General features: G+C 41.6%; 1 protein-coding gene across 6 annotated transcripts in view; it reads right to left on the minus strand.

Annotated features, from left to right (window-relative positions):
- The window catches only part of PKP4 (plakophilin 4), a 259,298-nt gene that overhangs the window by 26,856 nt on the left and 212,510 nt on the right, over positions 1-19,932 (minus strand). For all 6 annotated transcript variants that reach the window (XM_010859008.1, XM_010859007.1, XM_010859009.1 and 3 more), the window contains 2 exons: positions 17,596-17,728; positions 16,274-16,487 (listed from right to left, as the gene is read on the minus strand). In XM_010859008.1, the coding sequence (XP_010857310.1) occupies positions 16,274-16,487; positions 17,596-17,728 (347 nt within the window). The remainder of the gene's footprint in view (positions 1-16,273; positions 16,488-17,595; positions 17,729-19,932) is intronic.

Genomic DNA, 19,932 nt, shown 5'->3' on the forward strand with positions numbered 1-19,932 from the left:
TGAAACTAGAACACTTTCTAACACCATACACAAAAATAAACTCAAAATGGATTAAAGATCTAAATGTAAGACCAGAAACTATAAAACTCCTAGAGGAGAACATAGGCAAAACACTCTCTGACATAAATCACAGCAGGATCCTCTATGACCCATCTCCCAGAATATGGGAAATAAAAGCAAAAATAAACAAATGGGACCTAATTAAAAGCTTCTGCACAACAAATGAAACTATAAACAAGGTGAAAAGACAGCCTTCAAAACGGGAGAAAATAATAGCAAATGAAGCAACTGACAAAGGACTAATCTCAAAAATATACAAGCAACTCCTGCAGCTCAATTCCAGAAAAATAAATGACCCAAACAAAAAATGGGCCAAAGAACTAAACAGACATTTCTCTAAAGAACACATACAGATGGCTAACAAACACATGAAAAGATGCTCAACATCACTCATTATCAGAGAAATGCAAATCAAAACCACAATGAGGTACCATTTCATGCCAGTCAGAATGGCTGCTATCCAAAAGTCTACAAGCAATAAATGCTAGGGTGTGGAGAAAAGGGAACCCTCTTACACTGTTGGTGGGAATGCAAACTAGTTCAGCCACTATGGAGAACAGTGTGGAGATTCCTTAAAAAACTGCAAATAGAACTGCCTTATGACCCAGCAAACCCACTACTGGGCATACACACCAAGGAAACCAGAATTGAAAGAAACACGTGTACCCCAATGTTCATCACAGCACTGTTTATAATAGCCAGGACATGGAAGCAACCTAGATGTCCATCAGCAGATGAATGGATAAGAAAGCTGTGGTACATATACACAATGGAGTATTACTCAGCCATTAAAAAGAATACATTTGAATCAGCTCTAATGAGGTGGATGAAACTGGAGCCTATTATACAGAGTGAAGTAAGCCACAAAGAAAAACACCAATACAGTATACTAACGCATATATATGGAATTTAGAAAGATGGTAACGATAACCCTGTATGTGAGACAGCAAAAGAAACACAGATGTATAGAACAGTGTTTTGGACTCTGTGGGAGAGGGAGAGGGTGGGATGATTTGGGAGAATGGCATTGAAACATGTATAATATTATATAGGAAACGAATCGCCAGTCCAGGTTTGATGCATGATACACGATGCTTGGGGCTGGTGCACTGGGATGACCCAGAGGGATGGTACGGGGAGGGAGGTGGGAGGGGTGTTCAGGATGGGGAACACGTGTATACATGTGCCGGATTCATGTTGATGTATGACAAAACCAATACAATATTGTAAAGTAAATAACCTCCAATTAAAATAAATAAATTTATATTTAAAAAAAAGCACAGCTTTTCAAAACCTCAGCCTTAGCGGTGACCCACCTTGTTAGGCTCAGACTCGAGGGAGATTTGGACAGTCCAGAATCAGGGAAAGGAAAGACCCTACTTTATCTCTTAAAGCTTGTCCTGTCTACCACGACAGACCTTTGCTTCCATAATTATTTTGTGGCAGACGCACATGGCAGGTGCTCACAAAATGAACTGCAACTCCACAGGTGGCCCCACTTCTCTACGGATTCTGAGGGTTCTGCTGGGCTTCCAGGGGGAGCCAGGGGAGGGGTGGGTGGAGAATTGGGGGCAGGGCTCTAGATCCTACCCCAGTTCACCCAGAGTGGCTCCAGCCTCTTTTCTCAATACTGGGCTTCACTTGTGTGTTGCTGTTTGAAAAACTGGGTTTTGGGTCTAAAAGGCATTTAAAAAGGGCTGTAGTAGGGGAAAAATATCTGAGGACAGATGACCACAGAACAGACCTTGGGAGCTAAGAGTGAAAAACGAGCCTCTGAAGGTTGGCTCTGACCTAGATGATAGGTGAGCTGAGAGAAGCCAAAAGGTTGAGGTGTGGAAGGGTGGGTGGCAGCAGCTGCCACAAACAGGGCTCTAATGCTTCCTGCCAACCAGGCTGGCCTCACTGCCCAGGGCGCTGAAGAGGCCTGCATACGTGGCAGCGTGTGGCCCTGAGGCTGTGGTGGCAAGGGTTATTTCCCAACCTCCCCTGCTGACAATTTTATATCATGTGATTCCTAAGGCCATAGAGCGATTTTTTTTTTCTGTGAAATCATTTCACTGTCCTCACTCTACAGAATTCTACACATGGGGGAGAGCTGCATTTTCCAATAAGCTACCTTCTACTTCACAGAATAAATGCATTCCAGTAAAATCCACTTAAGGCAAGGTTTATGGAAAGTAAAGTCTATCATATTGTAGGCTATAGGTATAAAATGAGATATATCTATACAGAAAATTAAACAGTGTTGAGTCACAAACTTCAGGTGAGACCATGACTAAGAAGAGGGCTGGTTCTTGGCACACTTCTCTTGAAGCTGACGCTTAGAGGTTCTCTGATCGCTGGCAGAAAAGCTTGTTTCTCATGGTTCCTGCCTCCACTCCTGGCCCCTTCTAAGATCTACTCTGGCAAAGGATAGTTACCAGATTTGTAGATTGGCCTGATTTTCTGTCCCGGAATAAGAATTTTGTCTGGCTCTTTCTGTTCCTTGTCCAGCATTTAGAATGATCAGTGGAGTTATATGTCATTTCACAGTCTACTACCAGCCATTACATCTACTTGGGATTGGACAGGAGAACGTTCACAAATCAACATCAATAACAGTAACTTGGCCATTTTACTGTGGTCTTACTCTTTGCCAGGCACAATGTGCTTTACACGTAATACGTTAAAGAGTCAAGACACACAAAATAAACTTTCCATTTAATGATTTGGTGGGCTTGAAATTCCACATGTTGACTTTTTACAGTATGATGAGCATTTATTTTTTCTAAATTTAATATTAATTTAAATTTCATTAGGCAAGCATAGTAGGTAAGAAATACTCTTTCATTCGTTTATATGTCTGGTTACACTTATGCAGGGAACACAACAGGAGCTCAGGAATATATGTTAATGGATCCACTTAAATAGCCTGTATTTGTTTTTAGATTTCTGTTTTACTGCTTGCCTGTCAGATTTAGTTCCTAAGTATTCCATCCTTTTCACTTCTTTTCTGAGGGTCCTGAGAGTATCCTTTCATGTCTGTAACTATAGGGAGAGGGTCAGAACAGTGGTGTGAATCTTCAAGGGAATTCGCCAGCATAGTTTTGCTTGTTTTTCACCTGAAGACCTAAACAGACAGTTGCTGAAACCAGCACCCTAGTTATGGGCTAGGGGAAGCACATTGCTGATCCATCTCCCAGCACCAGAAGTTACACCAAAATGCCTGGATCCCCATCCCTCAAACTGCAAAACTGCAGGGTCAGTGTTTCCCAAATATAAAATGTGAAATTATTTAGAGGTATGCATGGAACAACAGACTGGTTCCAAATAGGAAAAGGAGTATGTCAAGGTTGTATTTGTCACCCTGCTTATTTAACTTATACGCAGAGTACCTTATGAGAAACGCTGGGCTGGAAGAAGCACAAGCTGGAATCAAGATTGCTGGGAGAAATATCAATAACCTCTGATATGCAGATGACACCACCCTTATGGCAGAAAGTCAGGAGGAACTAAAAAGCCTCTTAATGAAAGTGAAAGAGGAGAGTGAAAAAGTTGGCTTAAAGCTCAACATTCAGAAAACGAAGATCATGGCATCTGGTCCCGTCACTTCATGGGAAATAGATGGGGAAACAGTGGAAACAGTGTCAGACTTTGTTTTTGGGGGCTCCAAAATCACTGCAGATGGTGACTGAAACCATGAAATTAAAAGACACTTACTCCTTGGAAAAAAAGTTATGACCAACCTACATAGCATATTGAAAAGCAGAGATATTACTTTGCCAACTAAGGTTCATCTAGTCAAGGCTATGGTTTTTCCAGTGGTCATGTATGGATGTGAGAGTTGGACTGTGAAGAAGGCTGAGTGCCGAAGAATTGATGTTTTTGAACTGTGGTGTTGGAGAAGACTCTTGAGAGTCCCTTGGACTGCAAGGAGATCCAACCAGTCCATTCTGAAGGAGATCAGCCCTGGGATTTCTTTGGAAGGAATGATGCTAAAGCTGAGACTCCAGTACTTTGGCTACCTCATGCGAAGAGTTGACTCATTGGAAAAGACTCTGATGCTGGGAGGGATTGGGGGCAGGAGGAAAAGAGGACGACAGAGGATGAGATGGCTGGATGGCATCACTGACTCGATGGACGTGAGTCTCAGTGAACTCTGGGAGTTGGTGATGGACAGGGAGGCCTGGCGTGCTGCGATTCATGGGGTTGCAAAGAGTTGGACACGACTGAGCGACTGCACTGAACTGAATCCTTCTGTAGACATATAGAGCAAAGTAGGCAAAGTAGGCTATCTTTTGGTCAACTCGGATGACTCATAAGACCAGTCTGCCATAGAAATTCAGGCTTCCTCTTCTGCAACTTCAAAAAATGTTCAAAATTATTCTTGATCAGAAAAAAGGAAGGATTCTATTTTTGATATGCTTGTGGCATCCACACAAAGGCAGCTTTCTGATCCCACACTAAGGGTTACATTATACCTCCAATCATGCGCTTTCCCACATAACACTCAAAACTACATTTGGTATGGATTTAACTTGCCATTTTGAACATCAGAGCAAGTTCCAAGACACTGGTTTTTCTTCTCCACTTTCTATTTAAAAAATAAAGGTTATAGAAAGCTAAAGTAACCAGTTCTGATCAACCAATATTAGATGAAGAAGGTTCAATTAAACTTAAAAGCCTTAGCTATGGAATTGACTTTTCTACTCGAAGTAAAAAGCACCAGTCTTAAGACCGACTAATAATACCTGTGTCACCCACATCACTAAAGTAGTAATAAAATAATGTTCTTTCCACTTAGTCTGTCCAGGGCTTCATTTAATGGGTCAGGGAGAATGTTCCTAGAGCAGTAAGTAATGAATAGAATATACACCAACTCCCACATGCAACGAGACTGATAAGAAATAGAGAACTTCAGGATTAGCATTCTCCATCAACACGATAAACCTTTAGCTCTAACATCCTAATGCAGAATGTGCTTCAGGGATATTCAGCATGTTGACTTTTCACAGTATGATGAGCATTTTTTCTAAATTTAATATTAATTTAAATTTCATTAGGCAAAAAAAAAAAAAACATTTCATTAGGCAAGCATAGTAGGTAAGAAATACTCTTTCATTCTTTTATATGTCTGGTTACACTTATGCAGGGCCCACAATAAGAAAAAGTTAAAAATGAACTATAATTCAGCTTAGGAAACTTGAGGTTTTTATTCAAAACAATTAGTTTTTTTTGTTGTGAGAACTATGAACATGCATAAACAAATTTAGAATATGTTAGGGAATTTCATGCCTCCTATTGAAGAAAATGCTGCTTATTCTCTACCACAGGAAAAAGTACACGTAATTAAGAGTAACCAGTAACCACAATGAAATACTGCCGTAAGAGATGAAAGCTCATTTTTCCCACAAAGAATGAATAAAGTAATTAGAATACCATTTCACATAAATCCTTGGCTGCAGAATTTTGAAAGAGCTCACATTTAAAACTAGTTTTATAGCTATTCAAAGAGCCAAGTGATAATTCTATAGTTAAATTAGAAACTGATTTTACCTAATTAAAATAATAGCACCATTTGAAAAATATATTTCTTAAAGGATATTAGAAAACCAAACAACATTTGGAAAATGCTATTTTTTGAGTAGCATATATAACAGCCTATGCAATTTTTTTCTGATATGAAATAAATCTAAACCCATTAATTTTTATATAGTATTCATGTTGCTTCCTAGTTATCAAAAACAAAACAAAACACCCAACACCGAACAACACAAGAGTTCATGGGCACTGCAAAAAAAAAAGAAAAAGAAAACAGCCAAGAAAGTACTAGTGCACTTCAGGTATCACTACTGATTTTGAACTGTGGTGTTGGAGAAGACTCTTGAGAGTCCCTTGGACTGCAAGGAGATCCAACCAGTCCATTCTGAAGGAGATCAGCCCTGGGATTTCTTTGGAAGGAATCATGCTAAAGCTGAAACTCCAGTACTTTGGCCACCTTATGCGAAGAGTTGACTCATTGGGAAAGACCCTGATGCTGGGAGGGATTGGGGGTAGGAGGAGAAGGGGATGACAGAGGATGAGATGGCTGGATGGCATCACCGACTCGATGGACCTGAGTCTGAGTGAACTCCGGGAGTTGGTGATGGACAGGGAGGCCTGGCGTGCTGCAAATCATGGGGTCACAAAGAGTTGGACATGACTGAGTGACTGAACTGAACTGACCTGACCAGCCCCTGCATTTTCCTTCATAAGTTGCCCTCAGGCTCAGTGTTTGTTCTTGTTTTAGTTATGCTCTTTCACGAGATGTCCACCAGGCATCCAAGCCATAGGGGTGTAAAGAGTGTTAACTCAGAGAAGGGATAGTAAGGTCTTGGCCCCATGGTTCCCTGCACAGAGCACGCATCATGACAAGTCAGGTCATGTTTCAGTTCTCTGGGGGTCAGAACACTGTGTGGTATATACATGTTCATCCCTTCCCAGCCATTCTGCATCCATGGGCTCTGAGGAACAGGCTGCAGTTGTGTATCCCCACCCTGCAAGCATCTTTGAAAAAGGGGGGTAGAAATATTAGACTATCGAGCATGTGAAGTACAGCGAGTCCAAACTGAGATGTGCTGAGTGTAGAATATGCACTTGATTATGAAGACCTGGTATGAAACAAGTGAATGTAGGACACCTTACTAATAGTTTCCGTACTGCTTACAAGTTGAAGTGATATTCTGGAACTACTGGGTCAAACAAATTACACTATTAAAATAAACAGATGTTTCTTTTCCTTTGTAATGTGGCTACTAGGAAGTTCATAACAACACGTGCCCTGCATTTACACTTCTACTGGAAAAGTGATGGTAGGGGTGCTTTTACATCAGACACTAAAGGATACAAGTAGGCGGGCCCTTGGCTCCCAGGAGGCCTTGACACAAACAGTTACAGCTCCAGGCAGCAGTGACCAAGGAGTCACCAGCAGAAAGAGCAGCAAGGCCAGCTTGCATGTGGTTTGTGTCAGGCACTCCACAGCAACCCCAAGTGGCAGGTGCTGTGTTTATCTTTGGGGGGAGCTGGCACTGGTGAGGAGGACTTGCCAGGGGTCAGAGATCAAGAAGGAAATGAGTCAATCAGACTCTGGAGCCCACACTTGCTCCCAATACCAGGTTGCCTCGCTCTGGATGTTCACTGAGTAGGCGAAGCTCCACCTTGGTGTGGAACTGGAGACCATGGCATTCAAGCTGGAGTGTGAAAGGTAGAGGCCAGGGGGAAGTGGGCTTGGGGTGCTCTTCCATTGAGAGGGGTAGGAATGGGGGAACCTTGAGGCTGGGGTTGGCCCAGAAGGGAAGGTGAGCACAGGGGCTGTAGATTTGGCTGGCAGGTGGGGAAGTGTGGACTGTAAGGCCAGGGGTCATCCCAGGAGGGGACAGTGACCCTGAGGGACCAGGAGGGGCAGAGCCTGTGTCCAAGGACAGTACTTCAGGGAGCATGTGATGAGGACCTGAAGGAGCGCGGAGGGGGCAGGAAGCGGGAGGGAAGATGCTTGTGATGAGAATTTGGAGCCTGATGTAAGCTGAGGGTGATGTCAAAGATGAGTCAACAGTTTAGCTCATGTGTGAGACTATGGTTCAGCTGACAGAAACAAGGAAATCAAGGGGGAGTGGGAAAAAATAGTGTGAGAAGTATTTGCTATTTGTGGCTTCAGGTAAATGTCTCAAACTTTCCACTAGGATAGGAATGCTGTGAATAAATTATGACATTGAGACAGAAATGAAATAATAGGAAAGCAATTATTATGAGAGTGTCTTTAATTATAGTAATGGCTTTCTCTGGAGAAATTCCCAGGAAAACAAGTCATGGTGGGGTAATCATCTCCAGGGTTCCCAAGATGAGACCATCTCAGCAGAGATTCCTAAAACATGTGTGGTGACCCCCAGACTAGCTGAATGTGCAGTCCTGGGCCTGGCTTACACTCCTAGCTCCTGGCTTTCTTTTTCCTGTGCCCTTGCTGCCAGCCTAGGCTTTGCTACACTCATTGCTGGTTGGCACAGTGCCATCCTAGGTGGGGGGCAGTGCAGCTGAATCGAGAGCTGGGTCCCACAGGGAGGCCTGGCCCAGCCAGCCTGCGGGGCTTGCTTTGAGACCCTGGTTGCTCCCTGAGATTTCCTGCTCAGCTAACACGTACTCCATGCCAGGCATGGGAAGGCTAACTCGGACCCTGCTGTGGTCACGATGGTCAGGACCTCCGGTTCCTGTCACCGTGAGTGATGGCTCAGATGCTGCACACAGTGTGGTCCCAGCCTGCATGTTCAATTGGAAGGGGACTACTCTGGCTGTTTAAACTCTTCCCAGCCAAAGGACTCAAATGATTGATCTTTATCTGTATAGAGTTTTAAAGAACGTAAGGGTTAGCCTTTGTTTCTGTGATTTTTCCGATACAAAGGTGGATCACAGCATCTTTAAAAAGATCTATCAATTTCTAAAGCTCCACTTACAGACCCACATTTGCATTTCATCATATTCTTTCTTACCTAGGTAACTTCCCAACTTTAGAGGCAGGCTGAGAGGATTAATGACATCACGGAGGGATATGGTCTTATGTACCCTGGAAAGGCATTTCCTCTGAAAATAAATCAGCTTACAATTTAGAATTGCTGACTAAGAATGGCCCGTAAGGCACATAAAGGATGATTGCCTCTGCTGGGGGGCAGTTTATAAAAGTGAATGGGTCACATGAAGGGAAATCCTTCTAAGAGAAGTGCTCTGATGCAGAGGTGGCAGTGGGGGTAGTGACGTGGCCACCCTGGTTGATCTTCAGGTCACTTCAGGTGCTGACAGAGTTAGGCCATTTACACAGAGATTGCCCTAAGAAAAAGTTCCTGCCATTGTAGGTTCCACATCTGACTTCTATGTGTTCCAGGAATGTACTTATGCATTTGTAATGGCACCAAGCTTCTACTGAGTCATCTGATCCAAGCAGAGCAGCTTAGAGACAGAAGGGCCTCCAGTCCTAAGTCTTAAGAGATCAGAAAGACTCCGAAACTGCAAAAGACCCGAGAAACATGGGTGGGGTCTTCTGGGCATCTTTTTTGGGTATTTTGTCATGTGCTCTCATCCTTCTCACACTAACATGCTGGCTGGTTTACTGAAAGAGTGTCGTTAACGGGGCCTGGCTCATGCTGAGATACCCCACCCAAGACCAGTGGCTGACCACTTGAATTCTCCAGGAGTCTCTGAGTCTCCCCACTTGACTGCCTCATCCTGCTTGGTGTTCAGAACCCTACGCACTAAACAGAATGTCACATTCCACTTCCAAGGGCAAATCTTTTCATACTCAGGATGCAAATCTTGAAATACAAGGCTAAGATCACATTTCACATATTTGAAGCAAACTACCTGATCATTAGTTTGATGTGGTCATGCCAGTGACTAAGTTCAAAAATATTTCTCCATACATCTGGGTGAAATTCAGACAGTAAAGGAGATATGGGACTTTTTAAAAAATTCTTTTTGGTGCTAATTTGAAAGATTAAGGAACATGAGATGTGAAAATGGGCTTTTGCACCCTCCCCCAGACTTGGGGGATGGGCTGGGGCAGGCAGAGGCAGGGAGGAAACAGTTCCAGCCTGCAAGCCAGGGAAGCCAACCTCTCTGCACCCTAGTTTCTTACGCTGAAATACCAGGGGCAGAATAGATTTCTTTACGGCCCTTTCCAGCTCAAAGTTCTGTGACTTTGAATTAGCAGTTGCATCTATCAAGCTATTATTGTCTTGCTACCAATGAAACTTTTGTCATTTTATTTCTCATTATTGATTTTTATGGTTTGAAATGTTCAGTAAAGAAGAGAATGCATTTAATAATAAAATGCTATTTTATAAAGTAGACCAAGTGGTAAGGATTCTATCGACTTACGCTGAGAACTGGGGGGCGATGCTGCTTGATTTCTGAAAACTACCCATGCGGCTCCGAAGAGCTCTAGGGGCCCACAAAAAGCACAGCAGACAGTAGTAGGCCAACTCCTCTCTGGATCAGAGAATAAATGACTGTTTTGAAGGCACATTAATTAGGCCAAGGGGACATGTTTAGCAATTATTTCATCCTGTAATGGCAAGCAACCATCCAAAAGGCTGAATGCATGTCCATTAAGCTCTGGCTCTTTATAGGATGTCCTGCTGTTTGCTAAACTTTAGCCTGGCCCATCTACTCTTCCTCTTCCACAGCAATCATTTTCTTATTAATTTACTAATTAGAAATATGGAGCTAATGATTAGGAAAGGAATATGCGTAATTTCACGTTCTTCATAGTGTCTGGAATCCACTGCTGGCATCCAAAAATTTTAAAATAAACCGTGTGGAAATATTTTATTTAGCCATATGGATGAATAATCACTTGCTAAATTGGAAGGAATGTGAATATGGCAGTCATTTAAACAAAGTCCATTATTATCCAAAGGCTACTTTTGGGTATTTAACACCAGTGTTAATGGGGGTAAGAGAAGTGTGATAATTTTGGGACATCTGGTGCATTAAAAGGCAGGCCTCCAGATTCTATGCAATATCTTCAATTTCTATAGTTTTAAAAAGTGATTCTTTCAGGATGCTCAATAACTTGAAGCTGACATCTCCTAGCTTAGAAATACTAATTATCCTGAACAAGTAAATTCAACACATTTTTTCTAGTGACAAGATGATCCCACTTTTCATCCACAGCCTGTGACCTAGTAGACGTTCATGTTACAACCCAACCGGGGGAAAACCATACTTCATCCAGCTTTCAGGTTTAAGCACAATAAAGGCAAAAAGTATCTTTGTAATACAAACCTCACCTACATATATCAGCACTTACTGGAAGAAAAGCTCATTAGGTTTCAACCTGGAAAATGTTCAACACAATGAAGAAAACACAGAATCATGTTACATATTAGAGAACTATTTTAATTAACAATGGCAGCCACACTCTCCTGGGAAAATATACTTGGCTACAAGTATTTTTTCCTTTTTTCCCCTGAAAATAAAGATGTGGCCCAAAATGCAGGCCCTGGACAGTTATTATATTTAAAGCAAAGGCGAGGCATCTTTTTAAAACAACAGTTAAAACTTCTTCACTGAAGTGTGTTAAGAATGCCAAACTGAAACAAAAGGAACTAGAAAAAAGGGCTTTGGATTAATAACTAGGTTGAATTACTTAATGTTAAGAACAACAGAACAAGGGGATACCAATTTTCAAGTGATACAATATTTTGAACAAGACAGTTGCATTGTGCTTTAACATTTCATGATCCAAAGTTGACTATAACTTAACTGAAGAACTCTTAGGCTATACCTACAAAGACCAAGCATCATGCAAGATTGGCCACGGTCAGAGTACTTTGTGGAGACACTGGCAGAACATTAGTATTTGGAAGGATAGCTTCCAGGAGATGGACAGGTGATAGGGAATGCTGCGTGATGCAGTCACATAGCACACCCTTCAAACCAAGTCTGGAGCAGATGTGTTTTAATGAAAATGGTTCAGACTGGGGCATGCTTTCCCAGTTAGGAGCAATCTGGAAGGCTGGATTTGGGGCTATCTGTGTGCATGCTTAGTCATGTCCGACTGTGCAACCTCATGGACTGTAGCCACCAGGCTCCTTTTGTCCATGGAATTTTCCAAGCAAGAATACCGGAGTGGCTATTCCTAGGCAAAATGAGCTCCCGAGGGCTTCTCTTCCTTGCTTCTCCAGTCATACTTAATGTTTTCTTGGTGCTTTCTGGACAACCCTGCTGCTCAGTCTTAATGACTGAGTAATAACAAAGTAATGACTTCCCTGTCCCTGTGGGTTCAAGCAAATGGTGGGCGGCCTGCACACCAGGGAAGCCACCCAGGGGCTCCATGCGTTAGATGGCTGATGGGCAAAATGAATTCTGAGGTCCCTTCCAATCTTGTGATTCTATGATTTAGAGACAGTTTATGAGTGTTTGACTTGAGGAATAGTTAATGAAAGGGCAGAAGGATCTCTAGATGTTGTCATTCTCTAAAACATATCAGGGATTAGTTGCTCTTAGAACACTACTGAGGACTTCCCTGGTGGTTCCAGGGGTTAAGAATCTACCTGTCAATGCAGGGGACATGGGTTCAATTCCTGGTCCAGAAAGATTCCATATGCCACGGGGCAACAAAGTCCAGAACCTGCAGAACCTGTGCTCTGCAACAAGAAAACCCACTGCACCGAGAAGCCTTTTGCACCACAACTAGGGTAGACCCCACTCACTGCAACTGGAGAAAGCCCATGCACCACCACGAGGACCCAGCACAGCTAAAAATATGAATAAATAAATAAATTTAAAAATAACAGTAAACCACTACTGATCATTAAAGTTGGTACTACTAAATTCTGGAATTGAGAAATGTGAATAGATTTTTCTTGTCTCCATAAATCTTAAGCTACAAATAAATGTATAAATATAATACACATACACTGCCAAGTAACCATGCTCAATTTATATTATGACTTGGTAGTTTCATATTAGGTAGATAATGTTTATATACAAATCAAACTTGGGCTGACATATAGCATTTTGAAACTGGAAACTCAATTCTGTAAGTTCTCTGGTCCAACTCCTTTCTATATTGTCATCTCAGTGACCTGTTTACACACTGGCTACTCCCATTCCAAAGCAAAGCCTACTTTTGCAAAAAATATTTCATAAGCAATCCATCCACACACCAACATAAATTGTTACAGGTACAAATACAGAGCTATAAAACAGTTGTTAATATTCCGTACCCTATAACTATGGCTAAAAAATACTTCTATAATAGGCTAAAAGCTACTGGCAGCTGTTTCTAAGACAGAAATATCAGAGGTTGTTGCTAGTTTTATATTGGAACTGATACAATCTATTAGGGAAATAGTTTTTTGAATTGGGAAAACTCATATCCTCCTTTCAAGGTCAAGGTCCAAGTCTTAAAATATCTTGTGTTCTCAGCAACTTAGTACTGTTCCCAAATAGAAATGATGAAATATGTAGTAAAGCAGCTAAATTAGTACTCCCATCCAGAGTATGCACCAGGTAAATTAGTACATAAAAGCCCTTAGTAGTACAGTCTGGCTCTACTTCAAATAAATTTGATTTATTCTAAAATGAAAAAGAAATCACCAAACTTTCATGCACTTTACTTCTTGTTTATCACTAAATCATAACAAATTTCTTGAGCTCAGTTCAGGAAAGACACTGTAACAATTCCTCCTAAGGATAAAACCTCAGAAACAAAAAAGCTGCCAAGACTCCCTCTTCCTGTGAGAAATTATGACAGAACAGAAAAAAGCTGCACATTATGGATGTTAAGGACCAAGCCATGAAAAATCAGCCTAGTTAATCAAAAGAGAACCAGATCTAGTAGACGCTGTGTTTCCAAGGTCAGGTTGACCCTGGATTGCCCCCTGGTCCCTCAGGGAGCCCGCACACATCTTTCGGTAGCCTTGCTGGCTGCACAGGTAGGTTACTGGGAGAAAATATTGAACATTCATATATATGTTCAAAGTGATGGGAAAGAAATATCATATGAGGAAAGAAAAAACTCATATACTGCAAATAACACCATCTTCTCTATGCCTAACAGGGAGCTTAGGATAAATTTTTGGGTGTAATCACAGTGACGGTCCTAGCTTCTTAAACAGCTATGTCTATAATCTTTTCTTCTTAATTCTATTTCTTGTTCTAATTTTCATTTCATACACACACACAATACACAATATGTAAATACAAAGAAATTATTTTTGTGTGTGTGAGAGGGTTTGATGTTTTAAGAACATATTATAAAGAGGAAGTACATACACCTAAATCAATATGTAATTTAGATGTGTTAAAGCATTAATATTCAAACTACATTAGGGCAAGCAATCCATTTTGGAGTTTATACATAACGTGGATTCTACTTCTAGTACATAATTTTCATACTTTATTTGAATACAGGGCATTTACTTTGAACATTAATATCTTACAAGAAAGCTGATTCCCCTTAACTAAATATTAGATTCGAGATGGTTTGTTATTAATATATTACTAAGTGTGACTGGCAATGGCAACCCACTCCAGTACTCTTGCCTGGAAAATCCCATGGATGAAGGAGCCTGGTGGGCTGCAGTCCATGGGGTCACTAAGAGTCGGACACGACTGAGCGACCTCACTCTCACTTTTCACTTTCCTGCATTGGAGAAGGAAATGGCAACCCACTCCAGTGTTCTTGCTTGGAGAATCCCAGGGACGGTGGAGCCTCGTGGGCTGCCGTCTCTGGGGTCGCACAGAGTCGGACACGACTGAAGTGACTTAGCAGCAGCAAGTGTGACTGAGTAAGAACTGACAGAACCTAAAACTCTGATTTGACAGTGGAAGCCACTGGGGAATGGGTTTAATTTTGAAAAAAATGTTAAAAATTTTTAAGTTAACTATTTCAAGCATGAAAAATAGCAAAGCAAGTATAAAACAAACACCCAGATGTCTACTACCCCTAGTTTTGTTAAATGAAATTGAATTGTGAACAATATGGGTTTGAAATGGGTCCACTAATAATGTGGCTTTTTTTTTCAATAGTAAAAACTACAGTGCTGTACAACCGGTGGTTGGTCAAATCCATGGATGTAGAACTGCAGACATGGAGGAACCACACATGTGGAGGGCTGACTGTAAGCTATACAGAGAGTGTTGATTGCACGGGGGATCAGTGCCTCCAAACCCCAGGTTATCCAAGGATCAGCTGCATTAACATTTTGTCTTATTTGTTTTAGATTTCTCTTTCTTTTTAAAGAAATGGAGCTGGATTTTACTCCCCAATCCCTTTTTCTCCACCTGTACCCTGTAGACATAACCAACTATCCTGAATCTGTCTTTTATCATTTTAATAAAAAATTTTACCTTTCTTGAGTGTGTCTCTATCAAAAAATAAATTATAGCCTCAACCTGCATACTTTAACACTTATGCTATAGTATCATACTGGGTTTATCATTCTGCAAGCAGTTGTAGAGATTTCTCTGTCGCTACAGATAGTGCTAATGCGCTTATTTTAACCCTTCTATGTAGTTTCGCTGTGTGGATGTACTGCTATTTATTTAACCATTTCCCTACCAATGAATACTCAGTATTTCCCCCTAATAGTCTATTATAAATAGTGCTGTCATTTATTCACCCTCCTGCAGAATGGTTTTTTCAGCTTGACATCAAGACAAAGCATCACTGTTTCTCTGGGTTGCTCACTCCCCAAATTTGACAATCAAGCCCTGGCCATGAAATATTTCTCTCATGGCTCCCTCTTCTTCACTGCCCACTACCAGTGAATAGTACAAGCCATTATCTCTAGACTCCTACCCTCCTCACAGCCCTCTCAGGTGCCAGGCTCCTCTACTTTAAATTAATCCCCCACCCAGTTGCCTGCTGGAAGAACGCATTTAAAAGCCCAAACTAGTCATGCCATGTCCCATGATCCCTCCCACTGCATCGGGAACACAAGTTCCCCAAACCAGGCCTGTGTTTCTCTCTGGTCTTATCTTCTTACAGAATCCCCCTTCTGCTGATAGCTCTGCTCCTAGATCCCATGCTGTCTCCAAGCCTCTGCCTGCGACTGGAAATATATCCCCTCTGTACCCAGCCAATGCCTCCTGAACCTTTAGGCCACCTTTGGTTTCAGAGAACTTCCCTACCCATCAGCTGTGCTCCCAGGGCAACCTCTACTGAGTTCGGCACTTGCACTTTTCACTGACATTCACAGAAAATCACTTGTGCTCCACTGGAATCGAAGTGCTACATGAGGGCAGGGACTTTTATCCATTTTACATCTCCAGTTACCTGGAGAAGTGTCTGAGATACTAACAGGCATTCAGACACTGGCTGAACTGAAGTGGCAGGTAGCCAATCCATTAAGTACAGTTTATTTTCATAATGAAGGAAACCAAATCTATTTAAAATGAGTAATTACTATGGAGTATGTAATGAAAAATAATGTATTCAACCCTTTGTGAACAAGAGATCTGTTAGCTGATCCTTGCTCACTAAGGAATACAATGAATGAGATTAGGAGAGACGACTCTAGCACTGCAAGGGCCTTCTGAATCATTAGAGTAACTTGTATGAGCCACTGTCACAGCTGTGAGCACTGTATCATCATCTCCTCCTAGACCTTCTAAAGTCCTTCACAATGCCACCATACACGGGCAGAGTCTAGATGGTTTTCAACACCTCCTTCAAGACAAGATCACATTTTGTACCCACCTGTGACCAGCTCCCTTACTTCTGCATCAATAGATTTTCTCAACAGTCGCAACAAGGCAGGTATCCCGCCAACATTCTTCATTGCTATTTTATTTTCATCTGTAGACTTGCCGAAAACAAGGTTTCGGAGGGCACCACAAGCATTCTTCTGAACTTCCAAAACTCTGTGGTCCAAAAGGTCAACCAGATGCTTGATTCCCCCTAACCTACACACCTAGAATGAAAAATATTAAGCACCAGGCCTAAGTGACATGTGGTCAATCAGAGGTCAAACAAAAGACTATTATGGAAAGATCATGGAAAACAGATAACTTTAGATCATTTCAAAAGGGCACTTTTTATCCTAAGAAAACGTGCTTTATAAATTTTAAGGACGCTCTCTAAGATGAAGCTCTTTTCACAGGTTCATGGCTTAAAGAAGGGAAGGGAGACCCTAGGTGGACTAGGGGCCACACACAGGTAGCACAGTCACACACCAACCCCTGAACATACACAGGGATCGTGCTGCTGTTTCTGAGTGAAATGCACAAATACACAAGCACACAAAGTTATGCGGGGTTGAAGAAAACAAAGGAGGGGAGTTTTGACTGAAGTCATTGGCTTTCTAGAATCGTGTCTCCGGGTGACTCTCCTCTTCTAAATTTTCTTCCATTTGTCACTTCATTAGTATATTATATGAATATTTTGGGGCTTTATCTGCAGCATCCACCTTTAGGTCTGTAACTGTGTGTTGTTCTAAATTTTAAGGGATGAAAAAAACAAATGCTGCATGACACTGCAGGGGGAAAAATGGCTTAAAATGTGAAATCCAGCCAAAACCAGTGACTATTTTCAATAAAAGCCCCAAATGCTTAAAATCTGAAATAAAATATTCATATATATTCAGAATTAGTAATGGCTATAAATTCTTTACTTAATTACGTGTTGGCACCAATCTTGACCAGAATCTCATAAAATACGTGAGCTCATAAGTACATATTATAATTTGTATCTAATAGATTTACAGAAAATACTTTTAAAACTGCAGGTTAAATTGATTTTGCTTCATGTTTTATAAATAAGGTAATGAGTGGACACATGATTTGAAAAAGCTAAATGTACTTCCAGAAATATCCTCATTGCAGCTTTTCCCAAGAAATATTGAAATGCACAGTTGAGAAGTAAAAGAGTAACTGGTATCGAAACATCTCTTTTAAAGGGCCTCTAGACGCACTGGGCCATTTCTCAAGCACGCAGGCACACAGCTGCTAAAGAGAAAGGCACTGCTCCACCCTCCCCGCTCCCCGCGGCTGTCTTGGGCACCCCAGGCACTGGTCCTGTACCTCCATCTTCACTTTGTTGTCACCGAAGCACAGGTGCTGCAGGTAGGCCGCTGCGTTTGCCTGAACTGACGGGAACTGGTGCTGCAGCATGTGGATGACTTCAGGCAACTCAGGATCACGCCAGGCAAACTCCCTGCAAGAGAAAAACACGGCTTCAGAAAGCGAGGCCCAGGGTCTACCATAAACTGAACAAAACATCTGTCAAAAGAAAAGAGTGGAGACCACAATAGGACGTTACAAATATCCTAAAAAATAAATAAAATTTAAAAATATACATAAATAATATTTTCCCACTGATGAACATATCACAGATACTTATGATCTTAAAGAATCATGATGCACAGAAAGAATCCGGGGCACAAAGGAGGTTCTTAATATGAGTTACTTTTCCATTTTTGTTTTCCTTCTCCTGATTCTAATTTTATGCCTTTCTGCCTCTGCAAGAAATTTGCAGGTGCAAGTGCAAGTGCACTTCAGCTAGCTGAGAAGATGTCACGTCTGGGGAGGGAGGAAGAAGGCTAGTGGAAATACCGCATGCCTGATGGTTTATAAGAAATTTAATATATATGGTTGCTCTTGATTATAATAAATATAAAACATGATAACAATTTTTTTTCCAGTAATCCTATATCCAGAGAAAACCACTGTTTATGTTTCCTGTTGGTCTTTTTTCAACATATCAAGTGTGCACATGTGTGTATACACAATTGTTAAAAACTGTATTATTATTAAGTAGAATGTAATATCGGAGAAGGCAATGGCACCCCACTCCAGTACTCTTGCCTGGAAAATCCATGGACAGAGGAGCCTGCTAGGCTGCAGTCCATGGGGTTGCTAAGAGTCGGACACGACTGAGCGACTTCACTTTCACCTTTCACTTTCATGCATTGGAGAAGGAAATGGCAACCCGCTCCAGTGTTCTTGCCTGGAGAATCCCAGGGACGGGGAAGCCTGGTGGGCTGCCATCTCTGGGGTCGCACAGAGTCGGACACGACTGAAGCGACTTAGCAGCAGCAGCAGCAGCAGAATGTAATATTTCCTGAGCACCTATTCTGTGCCAGGCACTATTCCAGGCATTTTATGTATGTTAATGCATTTATACTTAAAGCAGTCTTTCAGATTTGGAGGCTGAAGCAGAAGTGCTAAGCGACTTGCCTAAAGACACCTGGCTAGTCAACAGCTGAGCAACATTTGAATCCAGGCATCAGCTTTCAGGTGGGCTTTCCTGATGGCTCAGTGGTAAAGAATCTGCCCGCAATGCAGGAGATGCAAGTTCAATCCCTGGATTGGGAAGATCCCCTGGAGAAGCAAATGGCAACCCACTCCAGTATTCTTGCCTGGAGAATCCCATGGCAGTTTACGGGGTTGCAAAGAGTCAGACACGACACAGCAAGCAAGCGATCAGCTCTCAGAGTCTGCGCCCTTACGCCTGTACTATCCCCCTCCTTGTACAACGAGTACACAATCATATTAAATATACATACACATTTTCATACCATTTTTAAATAAGATAATACCACACTGTCAGAATTTTCTGATGCCATTTAAATGGCTCACTGTTTGGTATCCTTGTTAAATGTGATTTAATGCTTATGTTGCATAAAGATAAGTTTCTTACAAATGGTTCACAAAGCAACACATTTGCAGACTTTGATAACAGGATGGAGGAAACTGTTATAAACTGGTTCACCCACTTCAAAGGGGCAGGTCATTTCATACCTGCACACACACATTCATACCACCCATCAGTGAATTCCTACTACAAGCACCACAGTAGGTGCTGGAGACACAAACATTGAGTAAGACATGATCTCATGTACAGGGTCATGTATTCCAAGCTAAAAAAGCTTAGTCTTAATACTCTAACATGAACTGTTACTGAGTTTATCTGTGTCAGATATTATGTCAAGAGCTTTACAGACATTATCTCTCTTAGCTTGACTGTTGCCGCATGCGGTAGGCACTATCAAACAACATTAGATATAGATAGACAAGGAACCTGGCATTAGTATTAAGAGGTGGAGTTCAGTGGTTCATGTGTTATTCTCCCACACAGGAAACGTTACCTGGTGGAGGTTTTAAAGCAGAAAAGTGAGAGAATGCAATATGGTCACATTTATAAGGAAGATAACTCTCGTGGCCAAGTAAAGAATATACTAGAATCAGGAAAAACTGGTGGCAAGGAGACTATCCACCATTCCCACATTTGCCCAAAATAAAATAGGACCATCCTTGATTTTTCTCTTCCCTTTATCTTTCTCATCCAATCCACCTGCAACTCTGTTAACCATCTCCAAAATATTTAATATAAATCCAACGCATCTACTCTTTCCATCT

The sequence above is a fragment of the Bison bison genome, unplaced genomic scaffold (genome assembly GCF_000754665.1).
Source record: "Bison bison bison isolate TAMUID 2011002044 unplaced genomic scaffold, Bison_UMD1.0 scf7180017864452, whole genome shotgun sequence".
In the NCBI taxonomy this organism is placed as follows: Eukaryota; Metazoa; Chordata; class Mammalia; order Artiodactyla; family Bovidae; genus Bison; species Bison bison.